The sequence below is a fragment of the Choloepus didactylus genome, chromosome 18 (assembly GCF_015220235.1).
Source record: "Choloepus didactylus isolate mChoDid1 chromosome 18, mChoDid1.pri, whole genome shotgun sequence".
Classification (NCBI taxonomy): Eukaryota; Metazoa; Chordata; class Mammalia; order Pilosa; family Megalonychidae; genus Choloepus; species Choloepus didactylus.
Window position 1 is genome coordinate 50373142 of NC_051324.1, and position 19253 is coordinate 50392394.

The following is a 19253-nucleotide window of genomic DNA, read 5'->3' on the forward strand; positions in this document are numbered from 1 at the left end:
CTTTTATTTCATAAAGTTGTCAGGAAATAAACAATATGAATGTCTACCACTTTATCAATAGTAAAATGCAATGCCAATGTAGGGTCTCCAATTAATGAATGTTTCTCTCCATCAATTCCTTAATTGTCAAATCCAGGGACATGTTCTTTTTGTTCCTCCAACTTTTGTTTTTATTGAGATAAAATCGATACATTATATGTAGTAAAATGTACAGTTTTGCCAAATGTATATACCCATGTAGCCAGCACCCCAGTCGAGATATCAAACATTTCCATCACACCAGAATGTGTCCTTATGTCCCCTTTTCACTCATTTCCAACTCCTGTAGGTGATAGCTGGATAAGTAGAAAAAATACTCAATATGATTCTTTGGCTGGAAAATGCTTAGTAGTCTTCAGTAGCCAAAAAACAAAACAAAACAAAACAAAAAACATTTATTAAGATCACTTCACTCAAGCAGCCTTGAGTTATTCTAAGCATAAAAAAGCCCTTGTTAAAATAACTTGCTGTTGCTCTAATCTCAACAACAACAAAAGAACTTACTCCCTGTTCCTAGGAACTCTCCCAGGATTGCCTGCAGGAGGATGCAAGGGATATCACCACATGGTCTGATAATCAGTTCCTTCTTCTCCATGAAACAAGCCTGAATGAGGGGAGGACTTCAAGATAACAGGCGACATTGCCCAAATAACTTTTTCTCTTCTATTTTTTCCCCCGACTGCTTTCTTCCGGGTCCTGGCCCTTCCTTTGTCTGTTTGGGGTTATAAAAGCCCAAACCACTCTTCTCACTCTGAACTGGTCTTGGAAAGTTTTTTTTTTCCCTTTAGTTCCTTGTTGATGCATCTTCAGTAAACTCACATTCCCACCAGAACAAAGAGACTTGTTTCTCTCTTTGATGCGGGATCAGGCGGGCCTGACTATTTAAGACCGTGTTTTCTAACAGTATCAATTTGGCTACCCAGATGGGACGCCCGTTGCCTATTGTGCAGCCCTGATCCATGTCTCATCAGCTGCAGGGCTTCCCTGGACCCCTCAATTCTGTGCCTAGCAGCTGCCCAGGAATTTTTCCTGGAGGACTAGGACTGGAGGGTCCAGGTGGAGGCACCTGCCACGAATGGACACCAGGTGCATCTGGGTGGAGGTGACTTTGCAATCGAGACTTTTCTTGTCCTGGGTAAGTGTGTGATCTTTTGTTTGTTGTGTTCACTTTGCTTCCTTTTGTTTCAATTAGCCTATTGTGTGAAAAGGCTAATTGAGTTTATCCAGTGGTCGCATGCAGATTCGGTGGGCTTGAGCCTCACTATCTGTGACCCTGGATTTGTGGTTCTCCTTCTGAATGTGTGCAGTTTGCACAGTTTGCATTTGTGTGGGGAACCAGTTGTATTTGAGGAGCTCCTACTCTGATGTTCTGTCTTCGTGATTTCTGTTGTTATTACCCAGCCATGGAAAACTCTCAAAGTGTGCCAGCTACATCTCCCTTGGGAACTATTCTTAATAATGGGCTAAATTTGGAGAGTACCATTTACAAAAATAAATTGTTAGTACATTATTGCAACACTGTGTGGCCACAATATAAATTAAGTAAAGGGGCAGAGTGGCCGGAAGATGGGACTCCTGGCCTTCAGGTAATTATCCAATTATAATTGTATTACAAGAACAAAAGATTATGAAATTTAGTAAAAATAACAGATGAGCTGCAGCTGCAGTCAGCTGGCCATTATGTGCAGTACGGCTAGCTATAGCAGACTGTCTCAAGAAAGAGAGAGAAATCTGCAAATTAAAGGAAAAGTTACGGTTAAAAAAAATATGCAGACTTCCACCTCTGCTTTAGTAGCAGGCCTTCCAGAGCACTTAGATAAGAGATATAGAAGTGCTGGCCTGTCAGTTTTTAAAGTTAAGAAGTCAGAAAAAAGGACCTGGCCAAAGGGGTCCTCCCAAAAACCATAAATCCCTGTGAGAACATTAAGAAGTAAGTGATACTAAAAATTAGCAAACGTGCAAATTGTCAAACCAGTGTTGCAGGATAATATCTCTACTGAGGAATCTGATAATGAGAATGCTGACTCCTTCTCTCTATATAGGGATCAGTCAGCTGAGGAGCCTTGCTGCCCTCATATACCACCTGATGCTTTCTGTTCTGATGGTAAAGAACCAGCTATTCTTTCTGATATAGACGCATATTTAACAGAATTTTACCCCGAAACACTCAAGTACAATTTTCAAATGATAGAAAGTGAAAAGCCTTACTATAATAACTGGGACAGATGGTTCATATCCTTTGAGTCCAATATTAGAAGATTGTACTGAGGGAGAAGCTAAACAGTTAAAAGCCATGAATATTTTCAGGAAAGCAAAAAGCCCTTCTCAACCTTCTTAGATATAGGTAACATGTAACCATCTTGTCCTCTGTGTAAAAAAAGAAAACAGTATAGGTCTGTAGCTGTTACTTCAATCATAAATAAATCATAACTAATGTAACAAGGCTGAATACAGTTTTGAGCAAATGTATACTTATCAACATGGTGCAGTGGTTAAACTAATTATAGCATGAAATAAGAAAACTATACTAGTAAGTTAGATATAAGTAATGGTAATCTCTCTTCTAAATTTTAGATTTTATATAAGTAAAAGATATGTTATGTTGCTCTTACAGAAGTCATAGCTTAATTAGTAGAAATATTTTCAGTAAAGTTTTGCAGACATTCAAGGTTAAGTTTGAATCTCTGATAACACATGAATACCCTCCTTTATTTTTGACTCATCTGTGACTCATCTGTGGTTCACCACCTGTAGTTCATCACCTGTAGTTCAAACATAAAAATAGAATATGATTTAATTGAACATACCTTAAATAAATGCTCTATAAATACTCTATAACTTAAACAGGAGGGGTCTTCTGATCTCATATCCAACCTCATTTTGATCTCATATCCAACTACAACCACAGGTCCCCAGGTTTGGTAATGTATCAGTTAATTTTTGCATTGTAAACATGTTCCTTTTACCTCAAGTACTCCTTCAGTAATATGTGTTGAATTTGAATTCTTGTCTTGAGTGCTTTTTACTTTTAAACTATTGTCTGTCTCTATACTCTTATTTGAGTGGGTGGTTACATGATGAAGCCCAAACTGGCTGAATCACAACCTGGTAAGGGTCAGGGCTTTTCTAATGGAGATCATAGGTTTAAGGTGTAAAAAGACAGACCCATGACACTAGCACAAAGTCCCTTTAACAGCCCAGTTTGGCCAGTCAATAAAACGATGGTTATAAGAGAATACTCTGATAGATAATTAATTAAATTGGGAAAACTCCTCCTAGTAACCAAGAAGCAAACGCTTTAACCCATATCCTCCTAATATGTCCACACCTGCTGAGGAGGCTGCCTTAGGATGCATAAAAAAAGTGGGCAAAGAGGAGCAGCCATGGGGTGCAAATGACAAGAACATTAGGAATCCCCCTCAAATAATCTAATTTAATAACTGTTATATATGATTGTGAGGCTTATGCCTGGCTTCACTCTCTTTCAGTACCCTTTAGTAGTGGACACATACGCAAAGCCAATATGCCTCTAAAGAATTTAACAAAACTGTGAAGACAGGATACTTTCATGAATTTCAAAATTCATACAAAATTAAATCATTGTGTTTGAGGGAGGAACAATGTAATACCTATATATTCCATTAATCCTTGTCAAAAGATTCTTTATTACTGTTTTAAAATGCATCGACTAAAGTGTTTTAAATATTTAGCATTATTCTGACACATTTGATTTTAATGGTAATTGTATGTTGTAAGATATTTGCTTGAAAAAAATTTCCAAAATCATTTTGGTGATTTTTAATATAAAATATAAAAATTTGTTTTTATTATAAAAAGGAAAAAAAAAAAAAGTAATTTTGTCCAGGAAAGATTTTATGGGTCTATCTTAAAAATTTTTTTTAAGCCTTAGGCAAACAAAAATTTAGTTTTCTCTCTTAAAAGTAAAAAAGTTTCCTTGGATTATTAATGTGTTTTTAGTAAGAGGTTATAAATTTTTTTTTTCTGAATAATCAGTGTAAAAGGCAGAAAGTCTGTGTTTTATCAAAATAACTTTTTATACTTTATGTTAACTTTATCATGTCTTTTCCTTAACTTTAGTTAAATAAAAAAGCCAAATACTGTTTCAAATCTGACAACTTTTAACATTTTGCTTTCTCAAGGTCAAGCCATAAAGAATACCTTTTTATTCCCAACAGTTGCAAAGAATTTGTTCTTTCACCTTGAGAAAATGAAGTGCTAAAAATGGTTAAGTTCATTTGTTATGTTGTAAGTTGCATAAAAAATGTTTAGACAATGTTATAAAAATTAAAAAAAAATTCTAACCTTCTGTTGGTTACTGATCTGCATAATATTAAACAACAATATAGTGCTGCTAGTTATGGTTTTAAAGATGTTATATAAAAAATGTTATATGTCACAGAAACAGCCAAATTTCCTTGTCAGTTACATTGTTTTACTGTGATGCTTCTCTGAAAGTGCTTGCAGTTAGCTACAATTGAGAGCTTCATCTTCAAAAACAACAACAAAAAAAGACTTTTAAAAAGAAGCAAGGCAAGTATGTAAATTATGTTCTACCCATTAACTAACAACCCTAGTAAAATGTAAAGAAAAAAATTAGACCTCTGTTTTAATTGAAGTGCGTGCATGTTTAAACCAAGCTCCTAGTAATGTGCATGGTGTTTCCCCATCTGAGTTATTGGCTAGACCCGTTTCTGTAGTTACTAGAACTATAAAGGTGTCAACCACATCACATGGACATGCTCCAGAAGTAGATGGGAACATGCTGTTACTGAAAACACCTTTTGCTATGGACAACTTGGGCTCTGCCTGCCAGAAAAGACTCGGTCACTTTAGCTCTTCAGTGGACACTGCCTCCAGACCGGCTCTGCTGGCAGGAAGCAGTTATACAAGGTTCATCTTCACCCACTTTCCCTTTTAAAAGAAATGCTCACAAGATACCACTACTTAAGAACAAGAAAATATCACATAAAAAGGGGGGATTTGGTAGCTGGGTAAGTATAAAAAATACTCAATATAATTCTTTAGCTGGAAAATGCTTAGTATAGTCTTCAGTAGCCAAAAAACAAAACAAAACAAAACACATTTATTAAGAACACTCAAGCAGCCTTGAGTTACTCTAAGTGTAAAAAAGCCCTTGTTAGAATAATTTGCTGTTGCTGTAATCTCAACAACAAAAAACTTACTCTCTGTTCCCAGGAACTTTCCCAGCATTGCTGGCAAGAGAATGCAAGGGATATCACCATATAGTCTGGTAACCAGTGTCTTCTTGAAAAACAAGCCTGAATGAGGGGAGGACTCTAAGATAACAGGAGATGTTGACCAAACAACTTTTTCTCTTCTATTTTTTCCCCTTCTGCTTTCTTCTGGGTCCTGGCCATTCCTTTGTTTGTTTGGGGTTATGAAAGCCCAAACCATTCTTCTCACTCTGAACTGGTCTTGGAAAGTCTTTTTTTTTTTTAGCCCTCCAGTTCCTTGTTGATGCATCTTCAATAAACTCACCTTCTCACCAAAGCAAAGAGACTTGTTTCTGTGTTTTATGCGGGATGAGGTGGGCCTATTTAGGATGATGTTTTCTGACAGTAAAAATGCAGTGCCAATGTAGGGTCTCCGACAATTTCTCTCCAACAATTCCATAATTGTCAAATCCAGGGACATGTTCTTTTTGTTCCTCCAACTTTCGTTTTTACTGAGGTAACTGTTACCAGACCAAGGTGGTGGTTTCTTTTGCCTGATGCACTCAAATGACCACTTTCTAAGACACTGGGGTTTCAAAGAGAGAAAGAGTTTATAGATAGGCATGAAGCAGGAGAGCAGATGGCCTATCAGTCCAAAATCTGTTTCCCCGAACTGCAGTAATTCTGATAATTTTAAAGCATCAAAAGATGGGCAGGTTTTAGGATAATGAGTATAGTGGCCCCAGATTATGTAATTAGAGGTGATCTAATCATTGAGCATGTGCAGATTGATTACATGCTTAGTCACAGAACATATGTAAGAAAATGGCAGCCTTAATATGATGAGTGTGATTTTTAGTATTATAATGAGGTATAGGTGACTTGTAGGTTAAAGTTTAAACTACTGCACATATCAGGTGGGGCCCATTTTGGTTAGATCCAGCTTCAGTTATCAAGATAATTTGGACTTGGGGTGGGTTAGTTCTGGGCTGACCCAAGACCCTTCATTAATAAACATTAGGGGCTGTCTTTAGTGATCATAAGAATTTGAAGTCGAAAAACTAGATAAATGGGTACAAGTGAAGGTTGGTCACAAGGTTTTTACAATTACAAGGGCACAAGATAAAGGCTGTACAATCATTATCAGAGATCAAGGCAGCTGGATTACAATTCAGGTTTCAGGTATTTCCCTTTGTCTGCTTTAATATACCAGAAAGTAAAAAGGAGTATCTATATAATGACTCAGTAATCATAATCAGTCCTTAAATCCTAACTTCTCAGTTACAGTAAAATTTATATATAGCAAAATGTACAGTTTTGCCAAATGTATAAACCCATGTAACCAGCACCCCAGTTGAGATAGCAAATGTTTGCATCGCACCAGAATGTGTCCTTATGTCCCCTTTTCACATATTTTCACCTCCTGTAGGTGACCACTGTTCTGATTCCTATTGTCATAGATTAGTATATCCCATTCATGAATTTAATAAGTGGAATCATATAGCATGCATACTTTTGTGTCTGGTTTCTTTTACTCTGCGTATTTTTTTTTAATTTATCCACATTGTCATTTGCATCACTAGTAGTTCATTCTTTTTATTTTTTTTAATTGATGAGTATTTCATTTTATGAATATACCACAGTTTGTTTATCCATTCTCCTTTGGATTAACATTTAGATTGTTTTTCTTTGGGGGCTATTAGGATAAAACTGCTGTAGATATTCTTATACAAATCTTTTTGTAGATACATGTTCTCACTACTCTTGCGTAAATAACCTAGGGGTAGAAGTGCTGAGTCATAGAGTAAGTGTATGTGTCTTTTCAATAAGAAACCACCAGACTTTTTTTCCAAAGCAGTTGTATATTCTCACCAATAAAGTATGAGAGATCTAGTTGTTTCTTATCCTTACCAACATTTGGTGTTGTGAAAGTTTTAAATTTTAGATATTTTAGTGGGTGTGAAGTGTTATTTCATTGTGGTTTAATTTACATTTCCTTGATGACTAATGATGTTGAGCATCTTTTCATGTGCTTATTGACCACTTGGATATCTTCTTTTGTGAAGCAACTATTCAAACCCAGGCTTCATTTTTTAAAAAAGTCTTTTTACCACTGATTTATAGGAATTCATTTTGTATTATGGGTACATGTCCTTTGCCAGATACATACATTGCAAATATTTTTTTTTTCCCCTGCCAGTGGCTTGCCTTTTCATTTTCTTAATGATGTCTTTTGATGCACATGAGCTTTTAACCTTGTTAAAGTCCTGTTTATAATGTCTCATGGTTAGGGCTTTGTGTGCCCTCTCTAAGAAATATTTGTGTTCTCCAAGGTGACTTGTAAGTTTATAGGTTGCTATCCTAAATCTTATTCCAAAAACATTATAATTTTAGCTTTTACATTTAGGACTATAAACCAGTTTAATTAATATTCTTGTGTGAGCACGACATGAGGTGGGGTCGAGGCTCATTTTATTTCATGCATTTATCTTATTGCTCCAGCATCATTTGTTGAAACGATCTTCTATCTTCATTGATTGGAACGACACATTCATTGAAAATCAACAACTATGCATGTGTTTGCCTGTTTCTGGACTTTCCATTCTGTTCTAATCATCTGTTTGTCTATCCTTATGCCAATACCATGTTGTCTTAGTTAACCTTGATTTATGACTTTGATATCAGCAAGTGTGAATCCTTAACTTTGTTTTCTTTTTTTCAAGATTGTTTTGGCCAGTCTATACCCTTTGCATTTCCATAGAATTTTAGACTTAGCTGGTCAATTCTACAAAAAACTCTGCTGAGATTTTGATTGTGATAACATTGAACATTTTTTTGAGGATGGTTGCTGTCTTAATAATAGAGTTTTCCAGAACATGAGCATGATATATCTTTTCATTTGTTTAGGTCTTTTTAAACTTTTCTCAGCAATGTTTTGTGTTTTATAGTGAGGAGTTCTTAAAAGATATTTTGTTAACTTACTCCTAAATGTTTTATATTTTGATTATTGTAAATGGCATTAAAAATGTTTTTCCAATTGTTTGTTGCTAGTATATGGACATACAATTACTTTTTGTACATTAAATTTGTATCCTAGGACCTTGATGGATTTATTACTCCTAGTAGGTTTATTTATCTTTTTGTAGATTCCTTTGGATCTTCTACAACACAATTGTGTTATTTGCCAATGGAAACCGTTTTGTTTTATTCTTTCCATTGTATCTGCTTTTCATTTCAAGTTTTTGCCTTATTGAATTGGCCTGGACATTCAGTAAAATGTTGAATAGGTGTGTTGGAAGCAAACATCTTTGCCCTATATCTGACCTTAGGAGGAAATTGTTCAGTATTTCATCAAGTGTACTGTTAGCTGTGGGATTTCGCCCAGATGTTATTAGATTGAAGGAGTTCCTTGAATTCCTAGTTTGCTGAGAATTTTTATCATGAATGGGTATTGCATTTTGTCAAATAATTCTTCCATATCTATTGAGATGATTGTGAAGGCTTTCTCCTTTTTTGGTCAACATGATAAATTATATTGATCGGTTTTTCAGTGTTAAACATTTCTGAGATAAATCCCACTTGGTCATTAGATATACCTTTTATGTTGCTGGATTTGAATAGCTAATAGGATTAGCTGGTAAGATTAGCTAAAGGAGTTGTTTTATCCATGATTGTGAGAAATACTGGTTTGCAATTTTCTTGTAATATCTTTTTCAGATTGTGGTATCGAGGTTATTGTCTTGGTTTGCCAGACCTGCTATGCCTCACACTGGTTGACTCAAACAACAGGAATTAGGGAAAGTTCTACTTCCAGTATGTCAGTATATTATATCATCTTCTACACGAGGCCATTGAATTTTCTTAAAACAGCAAGAACAACAAAAGCAAAAAATATTTGTCTCTATTCCCACCATTTTCAGTTTTAAAGATGTTCACAGTTTTCCTTAAAATCCTGACATTTATAGTTAAGAAACACATTTAATGAATGGACAGAAATAAACAAAAGTAATTTTAGACGTTTTGAATTATGCCAGAGATGTGGAATTTATTAGGATGATCATGAAGAAGTTCTTCAATTTCCAGAAAGAAACCCAAGGTAGAAACAAAATTCCCAAAGCTCCCAAAGAAAGATATACTTTAACATGAGGGAAGTGAACAACTGTGGGAAGCCTATCAGCATCCACCCGTTCAAATTTCACTTGGTTATTGTTAACAGCTACATGGCCTTTTACGGTCTCTTGGTTTCCTTTTGGGTGGATTGTCGGTGATAGTGCCACCCGTAGTTCAACTTCTAAAGCAGAGGAGATTAGGCGCAGGTACTGACACAGGTGAGCACTGACGCTTCTGTGCTGACTCCTGCATTGTCAGGCCCCGGGCAATGCGGTCATCGATCAGCAGCTCGGGAGGCAGGGCTCACAGCAGGGCTGAACGCAGACTGTGAGGTCCAGGGACTCCAGGTTTGGGGTTGGCTGGCAGGAGTTGACCAGGAAGCAGGTGGGCACACAGGGCTGAGGAATGTGGCAGGGTGGGGGGCAGTTGTCACAGCAGGTTGGCTCCAGTAACCAAGTGGTGTGTGGGCAGGCGCTGGGCAGGCAGACTCCGCATCGGCAGCATTTGTCAGAGGAGCAGATGGTGGTGGCGGGGCCGGTGGGGACACTGCAGCAGCAGGGAGCGTGGTAAGTCATGGTGCTGGGAGTCTGTGTTTTTTACTTGGTTTGATTGAAAAGAAAGGTGAGACTTGTGCGGTGTGAATGTCTGCCCTCGGTCCGGGGCTCTTATATACCCTCCCTAATAGGTGTTGGTCCAACCAGGAGGCTTCTTTCCTGGTTTTTGCTTCTGTTAGTATGCTCATTATGTTTTGTTTGGTTTGCCATTTAGATGCTTGTAATGAGTCTCTGTTCTAATTTACTTTTATTGGAGTTCATTGCTAAATATGAACTGATTACTCTTGTTATTCATGACTGGAACTCAAGCTTTATGAGGTATCATCAAAGACCTCATCTATTATAATTCCAACACCAGCCCTGTCAGGGAATAATGAGTGACAGTGGACCCGTAGTATGTAAGTCTTCTTTCCATTGCCGTTCAGTCTTTATTCTCTTTATCTTTATCTGTGTCAGTTAGTCTGATCAAGTGTTGTTTAAAGAGCTGAGCTTAATTTTAGTAAATTTCTTTTACCTTTGGAGCTCTTGAAGATCAAAATCACGTCAATGTGGAGAAGTGCACTATTAATAAGTAGGGACAGACTTAAAAAAAAAATTATCAATCCCTTCTCCAAATGTAAAATATTATTTCATGTTTGAAAATGTAGAAAAAGTTTGAAAAGTATCAAGAAAAACAAGTCCACAATCTTGCCATTGAGAGAAATTCTTTGTTAATATTAATATATATCTTTCTAATAATTTCTACAAGAATTTGCTTATTTTATTAGATTATAGGAATCATATTATACCTATGGTTCTATAGCTTGTCTTTTCACTTAAGCACATATATTTTTTCATCCTGATACCTCAAACCATTTTCCACTCCATCTTGACTCACTCATCCTTCAAGTGATGGTCCTTCTCATTATCCTCCCATCTCCTCCTTCAAGTATATCTGTTCAATATATGATGGTGGACTTGTCTGTATGTCTTAGAGGATGCTGTAGAATCAAGAGGAGCCCATCTGGAGTCCGAAGAGCTGTTTACTGGTCCCAGTAGTGCTAGTTCTCTCCATTGTAATGGCAAGAGTCACTTTTGGGTACCAACCCCTTCCCTTTTCTCCTCTGCAAAAATAATACCTGCATTTTCCAAAGCAGAAGATTGTTGTGAGACTCATGTGAGACAAAATGGGTTAAGTCTGTAGGCAAACATAAAGTGCTATAGAAAGATAAAGTATCATCATCATTGAAGTAATTTGCATTTTAAAATGAAGGTAAGGTTAAGATAAAAGAATAGACAGAAAAAAAATAGCTGAAGGTAAGTAAGAGCAACCTTATAAAGAAAAGAAAACACTTTTCTAAAAGTCCACACCTACAATTAGAGTAAGTGGTTGATTCTTAATAAGTTTAAAAATTTTAAAAAGGTCTTTATGGCTCTCCTTGGAGGATAAGATTTATGATCTCTGCTGGTGTCCCTGGATTTCCCCCCGATTTATCTTTGAATATATTGATTATGATTATTTACTATAATTACCTGCCAGATTGTTTATCCTGTTACTTAGGACTGATTAAGATTTCATTCATTCATTCAAAAATAATTCAAAAGTAATTTGGGTGGAGAATAAAAATATATATTTGGGGCCCCCCTGAAGAGCTGGGGGAAGATACAGAGGTGTTGGACTGTATCTGGATTGTTGCTGATGTTCTCACAAACACTGGGGACTGACAGCTTGATGGGCTGAGCCCTCTGTCTGGGGCTGGCCCCTATGAAGCTGGTTGCTGCAAGGAGAGGCTAAACCTGCTTATAATTGTGCCTAAGATTCTCCCCCTGACTGTCTCTTTATTGCTCAGATGTGGCCCTCTCTCTCTCTCTAACTAAGCCACCATGGCAAGTGATCTCGCTGCCCTCCTCCCTACATGGGACCTGACTCCTGGGGGTGTAAATCTCACTGGCAACGCAGGATGTGACTCCCGGGGATGAATCTGGACCTGGCATCGTGGGATTGAGAACATCTTCTTGACCAAAAGGGGGATGCGAAATGAAATGAAATAAAGCTTCAGTGGCTGAGAGATTTCAAATCGAGTCGAGAGGTCACTCGGGTGGGCATTCTTACGCACTATATAGATAACACTTTTTAGGTTTTAATATATTGGAATAGCTAGAAGTAAATACCTTAAACTACCAAACTCCAACCCAGTAGTCTTGACTCTTGAAGATGATTGTAAGACAATGTAGCTTACCAGGGGTGACAGTACAATTGTGAAAACCTTGTGGATCACACTCCCTTTATCCAGTGTATGAATGGATGAGTAGAAAAATGGGGACAAAACCTCAATGAAAAATATGGTGGGATGGGGGGGTGGTGTGTGAGTGTGTGATTTGGGTGTTCTTTTTTATTTTTATTTTATATTCTTATTTTGATTCTTTCTGGTGTAAGGAAAATGTTCAAAAATAGATTGGGGTGATGAATGCACAGCTGTATGACGGTACTGTGAACAGCTGATTGTACACCATGGATGATTGTATGGTATGTGAATATATCTCAATAAAACTGAAATAAAAAAATAATTCAAAAGATTTTTCTTGAGCCACCATGTGCCAGGCACTGTGCCAAGTGTCAGGTATTCAGCAGTGAACAGAACTGACATGGCCCCCATCCTCAGAGCACTTATAGTCTGGTGGAGGAATTTATCACACACGTAATTTATTACTATAAATTAATTGCTTTTGTAAATTATTAAGTGAAGGAAAAAGACTTGGTTCTATGAGAAAAAAAAACAGAAGGGAATTATTTTGACACTTAAGAAAAGCATTGCAAAGGAAAAATTGCACATGGACCCTCAAAATTAGAATCTCATAACAGAGAGATTTTGATTTCTTATCTGGAATGCAATATTACTCTGGGACAACCATGAAAGAATAAAGGACTTGTAGCAGGTTTATATAGAGCATTGTGTTTCTCTAATTATAAACAAGATTGAGGGTTGCAGATTAGAAATAGTGTAAAATAAGAAGTTTATAATAATAAACTCATCTCTTTTACTGGTAAGACTTGCAGTACTTTATTAAAATGTATGTCTCTTCAGTGGTCTGCAAGATCTAGGGATTACTATCCTTTGTTTATAAATTAAGATAATGGGTCAGAGTGCTGAAATAATTTGCCTTATATGGCCTGGTGACTGACTTGTTATAAACTAAAAATAGGACCCATGGGAATTGAGCTGACTTTTATGTGGTTTAAAAGGGAAGTTTAAAGTATGTGTCAGAAATACTGAACATATCAATTTTATAAACAAAGAGCAATCTTTTTCAATTTAGCTAATGTGGGAAAAAAATGGTGATTCTTGACTAGATGATACCTTTTCCAAGTAATAAAAATCTCCACACCCCTAACCCCCACCCCAAGAACTTGCCCTGTTTTAATTACATCTTTCTATAGTTAATGGGGGCACCTAGGACAATGGAGAAATAAATCAAAGATTGATAATAAGAAAAAACAGAAGAAAAATGTGGTTAATGTCAGTCTCTTGCTTCAAATATCTCAGGGCTTCGAGGTTTTAGCAAACCCCTTTGGTTTGCGGAGCCCCACCTCTGGGTCTATGCATTTCTTTCTTCCTCGTCTCATCCTTTTCTTCTCCGCATCTTCAGTGCATCCTTCACTCTAGTAATTCCCAACTACCTCCTGTAGCTTAAAAACACCATGCTTTCTGATGGCTCCATGATTTATTAAGCTGCTACCCCTGCACTGCAACAACTGCTCCCATCCCTTGTATTGTCTATTCATCTTCTTATGTTTAGCCTGGACAGCTCAAAGACCTTCCATAGCTATTCCTCATCCCCTGATGCTCTTTGTTTGTAAAATTGATATGTTCAGAATCACTTTATCTCTGAATCTGAGTTTCAGTTCTTTCTGTTTGCTTTCATAGCATGCTAGTCACACCTCAGTTGCAGCAGAAATCACACCGCATTGTAATTGTATACATAGAACATATATAATGCGTATGTGCATGATGATTATGATTACTTATCTGACTCCATCGCCAAATTTGAAAGAAACTTTACGGCAGTTTAGGTAATAACATTTCTTTTACCTTTATCCTCCCACCATGAATATCATGCCTTGCACAGAGGAGGCCAAATGAATAATTAAATGGACTACATCCTTTTTTGACAGTGTCCTGGGTTGTGTTCCATCTACTCCATGGTTTCTAAGTTCTGTTCACTCACAGTTGAGCTACCAATAAACTGGAGATCACGTGTGGAATTCCTCTCTGGAGAGACCAGTAGATGACAGGCAAACTTAGGACATTTTAAAACATGTTTATTTAAGGCATTTGCTTCTACCCTTTCTTGCCCTACCTTTATTCACATGCATTCCTTTGGGTTTATCTCAGTGCTTTTGCATATTTTGATTTGTGTCTTTATATATGTACATATAGGCTGGGAAAAGAATAATTTGCACAAGTTGAAATTAATCTGGTTAACATGTTTAATCAGCATTTTAGCTCTCAGCCCATCACCTGAGAAGTATTGGCAGTCTATTGATTATGAGGGTAGAACTTCTGTGCTGAGTTATGGTGGCAAGGAGGGATTTGTTTCCAGTTTCCTGATAATAAAGTTGACCTGACAATAAAGTTCTCTCTAAGGGAAAATGATGTCAAAATTGGTAGGCCTTCTAATTCGGCTAGTTCTTAGAACTGAATATCTGTGAATTTTAATCTATGAGCCAATATATCCTTTTCCTATTACATTTGGATGTGATTGTTTTGTTAAATAATTTTACACCTTCCATTACTCTTGCATATTTTAGGTTAATGTCATAACTGTGTTCATTAAACTTCTGGCTCTATTTAGCATTGGAGGCCCTGTAAGGCGGTATAAAGAACTCAACTTTACAGTCAGACTTACAAGGGGTTGAATTCTGGCCTTCTTAGTAACAAGCTGTATGACTTTGAGAGTGTTAAATACCTCTTAAAGTTTCATTTTTTGTCATCTTGTAATGTTACTGTAAGGATTAAATGAGTAAATGTATGTGTCCCACTTAACAAAGTGTAGGTAAGTACGTTTTGGTTTGCCCCCAAATTGTATTTGTCTGAGAAAGAAGAGAGAAGAGAAGGTGAACATAATGGATAATTTAAAGTTAGGAAGCTAGTTCAAAGTCATTCCTCTAATATATCCTTTTAAAAAATAAAACAATTATCTAATTTTTGCCTTTTTTTTTTTAAATGAAAGAAACATACCAAAAGCTCTAACATGAACAAAGAACACATCTTGCCAGAGAAATAAAGTTTATTGGGAAACCCATCGAGAAATTCTTTTTGCCTCTATGAAAATACCCAGTATATGAAATAAGATCCAAGAAACAACATGGTCAAGAAAATATAACATGAGATCTTAAAGACTTCTATAGGTTTTTTGATAAGAGATGACATCCACCTGCAAAGCAAATTCTTGCTTTCCTTTCTATTAGAATGAGAGGTAGATTTTCCATATCTGGACCAGCTGTACTACCTCCCAACACCTGATAAACTACTGATGCAGGTGAATACGGAATAGGCGACTTGGGTTCTTCATTGTCAGGCCCTGGGCAATGCGGTCATCGATCAGCTCCTGTGCTGACTCCTTCATTGTCAGGCCCCGGGCAATGCGGTCATCGATCAGCAGCTCGGGAGGCAGGGCTCACAGCAGGGCCGAACGCAGACTGTGAGGTCCAGGGACTCCAGGTTTGGGGTTGGCTGGCAGGAGTTGACCAGGAAGCAGGTGGGCACACAGGGCTGAGGAATGTGGCAGGGTGGGGGGCAGTTGTCACAGCAGGTTGGCTCCAGTAACCAAGTGGTGTGTGGGCAGGCGCTGGGCAGGCAGACTCCGCATCGGCAGCATTTGTCAGAGGAGCAGATGGTGGTGGCGGGGCCGGTGGGGACGCTGCAGCAGCAGGGAGCGTGGTAAGTCATGGTGCTGGGAGTCTGGTTTGCTTCGGGTTTCTCAGAAAGACAGATGAGGCTTCTGAGGCGCCAATGTCTCCTCTTGCTTTGGGGCTCTTATATACCCTCCCCGATAGGTGTTGGTCCAATCAGAAGGCTTCCTCTCCTTGTTTTTGTTTATGCCACTCTTTTTCACTGAGATTCTCTAATCAGTTTGGTATTTTGTTGCCTATTAAGAGTTCCTGCCCTTATTAAATTAATCGTGCTTTCGACTCATTGGCCTGACCTGCCATTTTTGTCATGAGATCATCACATTTTATCTTTAGAGGGTCCTGGTATGCCAAAACTTACATGAATCATGGACAATCAGTTCAAATGATAATTCAGCTATACTTTCTGAGGTTAAACTCTTCTTCTTGATTTTTTCGCCTCGATTTTGAATAATATGCAAAGCATCATGCTATTTTTAATTACTAATTTTACAACAAGCAAGTCAAATGATTAATTGGAGCATTTTCTGCTTAATAGATTCAACATGGATGTGGCTACTTTTAGATGTACATAGCACATGGCTATGTGCAACTCAGACATATTTGTCTTATTTGTTGATGGTATAAGTCACGTTCTATTGAGAAAGCCAGGTGACACCCAGAATGGTATAGGATGAAACCTCTTTTCATTATGCTTAAAAAATTTATAATGAATTTCCAAAGGTTGGGTTAGTCTATGGTGTGTGTGTGTGTTCAAGAGTCTCTGTTCTCGAAGTTATGGCAGTCTTGTAGTGAGTCGAGTGTAAATTCACTGGAAGGAAGGACCCACCCAGCAGGGTTGCCATCCTTTGTTAAAGGTGCCATGACAAGAAAACCTCCTCAGTCTTCATTCATTTTCACATCAATGATGTATGTAATTTAAAATAAGATTAAACAGATATTAAAAGGAGAAATCATAAGATTTACATTTGCTTGTATTTCCAGAATGACAGTGGGTTCTGGAAGGGAATCTCATCCGATGTGACTTAAGAACTGTGGCATTCATAGAAATCATTTTTCACTGACTTACTCCCTAGTTTGCATGTTTATTTGTGTTCATGTATCGGGTCTTCAACTACATTGTAAATTCCTTTGAGGAATGCCTTATATTACATCCTTCACCTCAATTTACCTTGATTTGCCCTTCTGTCATCTCCCTATGATCAGCACAAAACTATTCAGATAATAGAATTTAAATTACATAATTTGTTGAATGGCAAATAATTGTTGAATAAACACAAAGTACAGACTCCTTGGTAAGTTATTTCCCAGGGGACAATCCAGAAAAACTTTTAACCTGCTTGAAAGATAAGAAAGCTGACTCAACTGAATCAGTGGAAAATCCCAAATTCCAATGGTTAAGTCTGCTTTATACATTTTGGGTAGGAAGAATCTGCTAGTGCGGTTTGTTTGATTTTTGTTTAAATATTGATATTTATCATAAAACACATAAAATAAAAATGAAAGTTAAGAGACTCCTAGGCACTCTTCACCACTGTGCCTTGTTCATGTTGCTTCTTTGACCTAAAATACCTTCCCCAATTATTTGCCTCTCATATCCCGCTTATCCCTGACCCACCAGCTCAAATATCACCTCCATAAATAAACTTTTGCTGATTTGTCTATATTTTTTATTCTTTTCTCTGCTGTCACAAAATGTGCTGCCTGTACTTTCATTTAGCCTTCATTTCATTCTGCCTAAATTGTAATTTATCAGTTGTATTTCTCTTCCTCACTACAATGTATGATCCCTGAAAGTAGGGATCATGTCTTATTCTTCTTCATCTCTCTCAAGCACCTAGGACAATGCCTGACACATGGTCGGCATTCTATAAATATTTATTAAATTGGATTAAATTGAGGTGCAGATTAGAATGGAAAAAAAATATTTCATTTTAGAATAACCTTATATAATAATAACCCCTTACATAAGCAGAATTATTTGTTCCATTTGTGAAGCACTTTACATTTTCAAAGCAGTTTTATGTTCAAAGCTTAAACTAACTATGATGAAGAAAAAGTATGGCTCAACTCAAACTCCGGGGTCCTTCTGTGTGTATGTTGATTTCTTAATTGCTGGTTTCTCAGGCTCTTTAAGGACATAAGTGAATTTATTCAAAGAGGCAGGAAAAAAATAAAAGTAGGGGCTGAACTTGGAATTTAAAATGATCCTAAGCTTAGAAAGAGCCTAATATATTTTATTATCCAGACAAATTTTCTTCAGGTATTTAAATATCCCTTAACACTCCTTTTAGCTATGAGATTTATGTTGATGTCATCAGAAAGTGTAATTCTGCTGGACATATTTATAGGTTCATGACGCATGTGTTGAGTTGTTGGGTAATTATAGTATTAAACAAAGAGAGCATGGTTTGAAGAGCAATGCTGTTTATGGAGTTTTAAAGTAAGGAGGTCCATCATAGCAGTTTCCCCACTTCTCATTTAAAATCATCTTTTAAAACATGAAAAGAACACTTTGCCAAACTGAAGAGTCATAACCTTTTCTTCCAGAGCTTCCAGTTGTAGGCCATTTGCTGAGCAGCTTATAATGATGATTGATGCTTGGGGCAAACTGGACAAGTTCTTTGAAAAATCTTCGGTTAGCAGCAAGGTGTTGCACGCTCATGGGGCTGGAGGCAGGTTGTGACAGAGAGCCCACTCAGGTTTGGAGTAGGGTGGCATGTAAGAGTCAGGCATGCAGCAGGATTGGGGGCAGGTGCCACAGCAGGTTGCCTGGAGGAGGCCGATCTCAGGTGGGCAGGTGCTGGGCAGGCAGACTCTGTACCCACTGCCTGTGTCAGAGGAGCAGATGGTGGTGTCAGGGCCAGTGGGAATGCGCAGCATTGTCTGAGGCAAGACTCACGACAAGACATGGTGACAGTAGATCAGGTTGATGCTCTGTTGCAAAGGATAGTTTTCTTATACAAAGTTATCCTCTGTGGGTCTTTTGTATCTACGTGCCACAGGGAACATGGCTTCCATCCATCAGAATGTTTCCTTGTTGTTGTTTGTATATTCCCACACAAATAATGCAGTAATTTCTTATTTATCAGCGATGGGATGAGCTCTCCTTCAGTTTTATTTGGTTTGTGTTGCTACATTCAAAATTCCTGTTGCAGTTTCAAAATGGTGTCAAGGCAGTTTCTCCATTTGCTCAATCACATGTAAATATACTAGTATCTCCCTTGGCATTCCTCTTTTTTACAAACCAGAATTTATTCTTGTGTGTAATCACTGCTGAGTATAAAGGATTAAGAGTGATTTCTCTGAGAATGAAGAAATGAGCCTTCTCAAATTGGGTGCCCTGAATATATTTGGGAACTCAAAACCTATGTGACTTTTCCTACCAGAAACACCTTGTTATCTTCTCATGGATTTGAGGGAATAAATGAATATTGAAGATACACATGATCCTGATTGGGAGGT

At 37.4% G+C, this 19253-nt stretch overlaps 2 protein-coding genes across 2 annotated transcripts; both read right to left on the minus strand.

Moving 5' to 3' along the window:
• Positions 1-9625: 9625 nt before the first annotated feature.
• LOC119514320 (keratin-associated protein 3-3-like) lies at positions 9626-9919 on the minus strand. The gene has a single exon (XM_037810034.1). It carries the CDS (start codon positions 9917-9919, stop codon positions 9626-9628), a length of 294 nt encoding a protein of 97 aa, XP_037665962.1.
• Positions 9920-15534: 5615 nt separating this feature from the next.
• Positions 15535-15828, minus strand: LOC119514321 (keratin-associated protein 3-3-like). The gene has a single exon (XM_037810035.1). It carries the CDS (start codon positions 15826-15828, stop codon positions 15535-15537), a length of 294 nt encoding a protein of 97 aa, XP_037665963.1.
• Positions 15829-19253: the final 3425 nt, after the last annotated feature.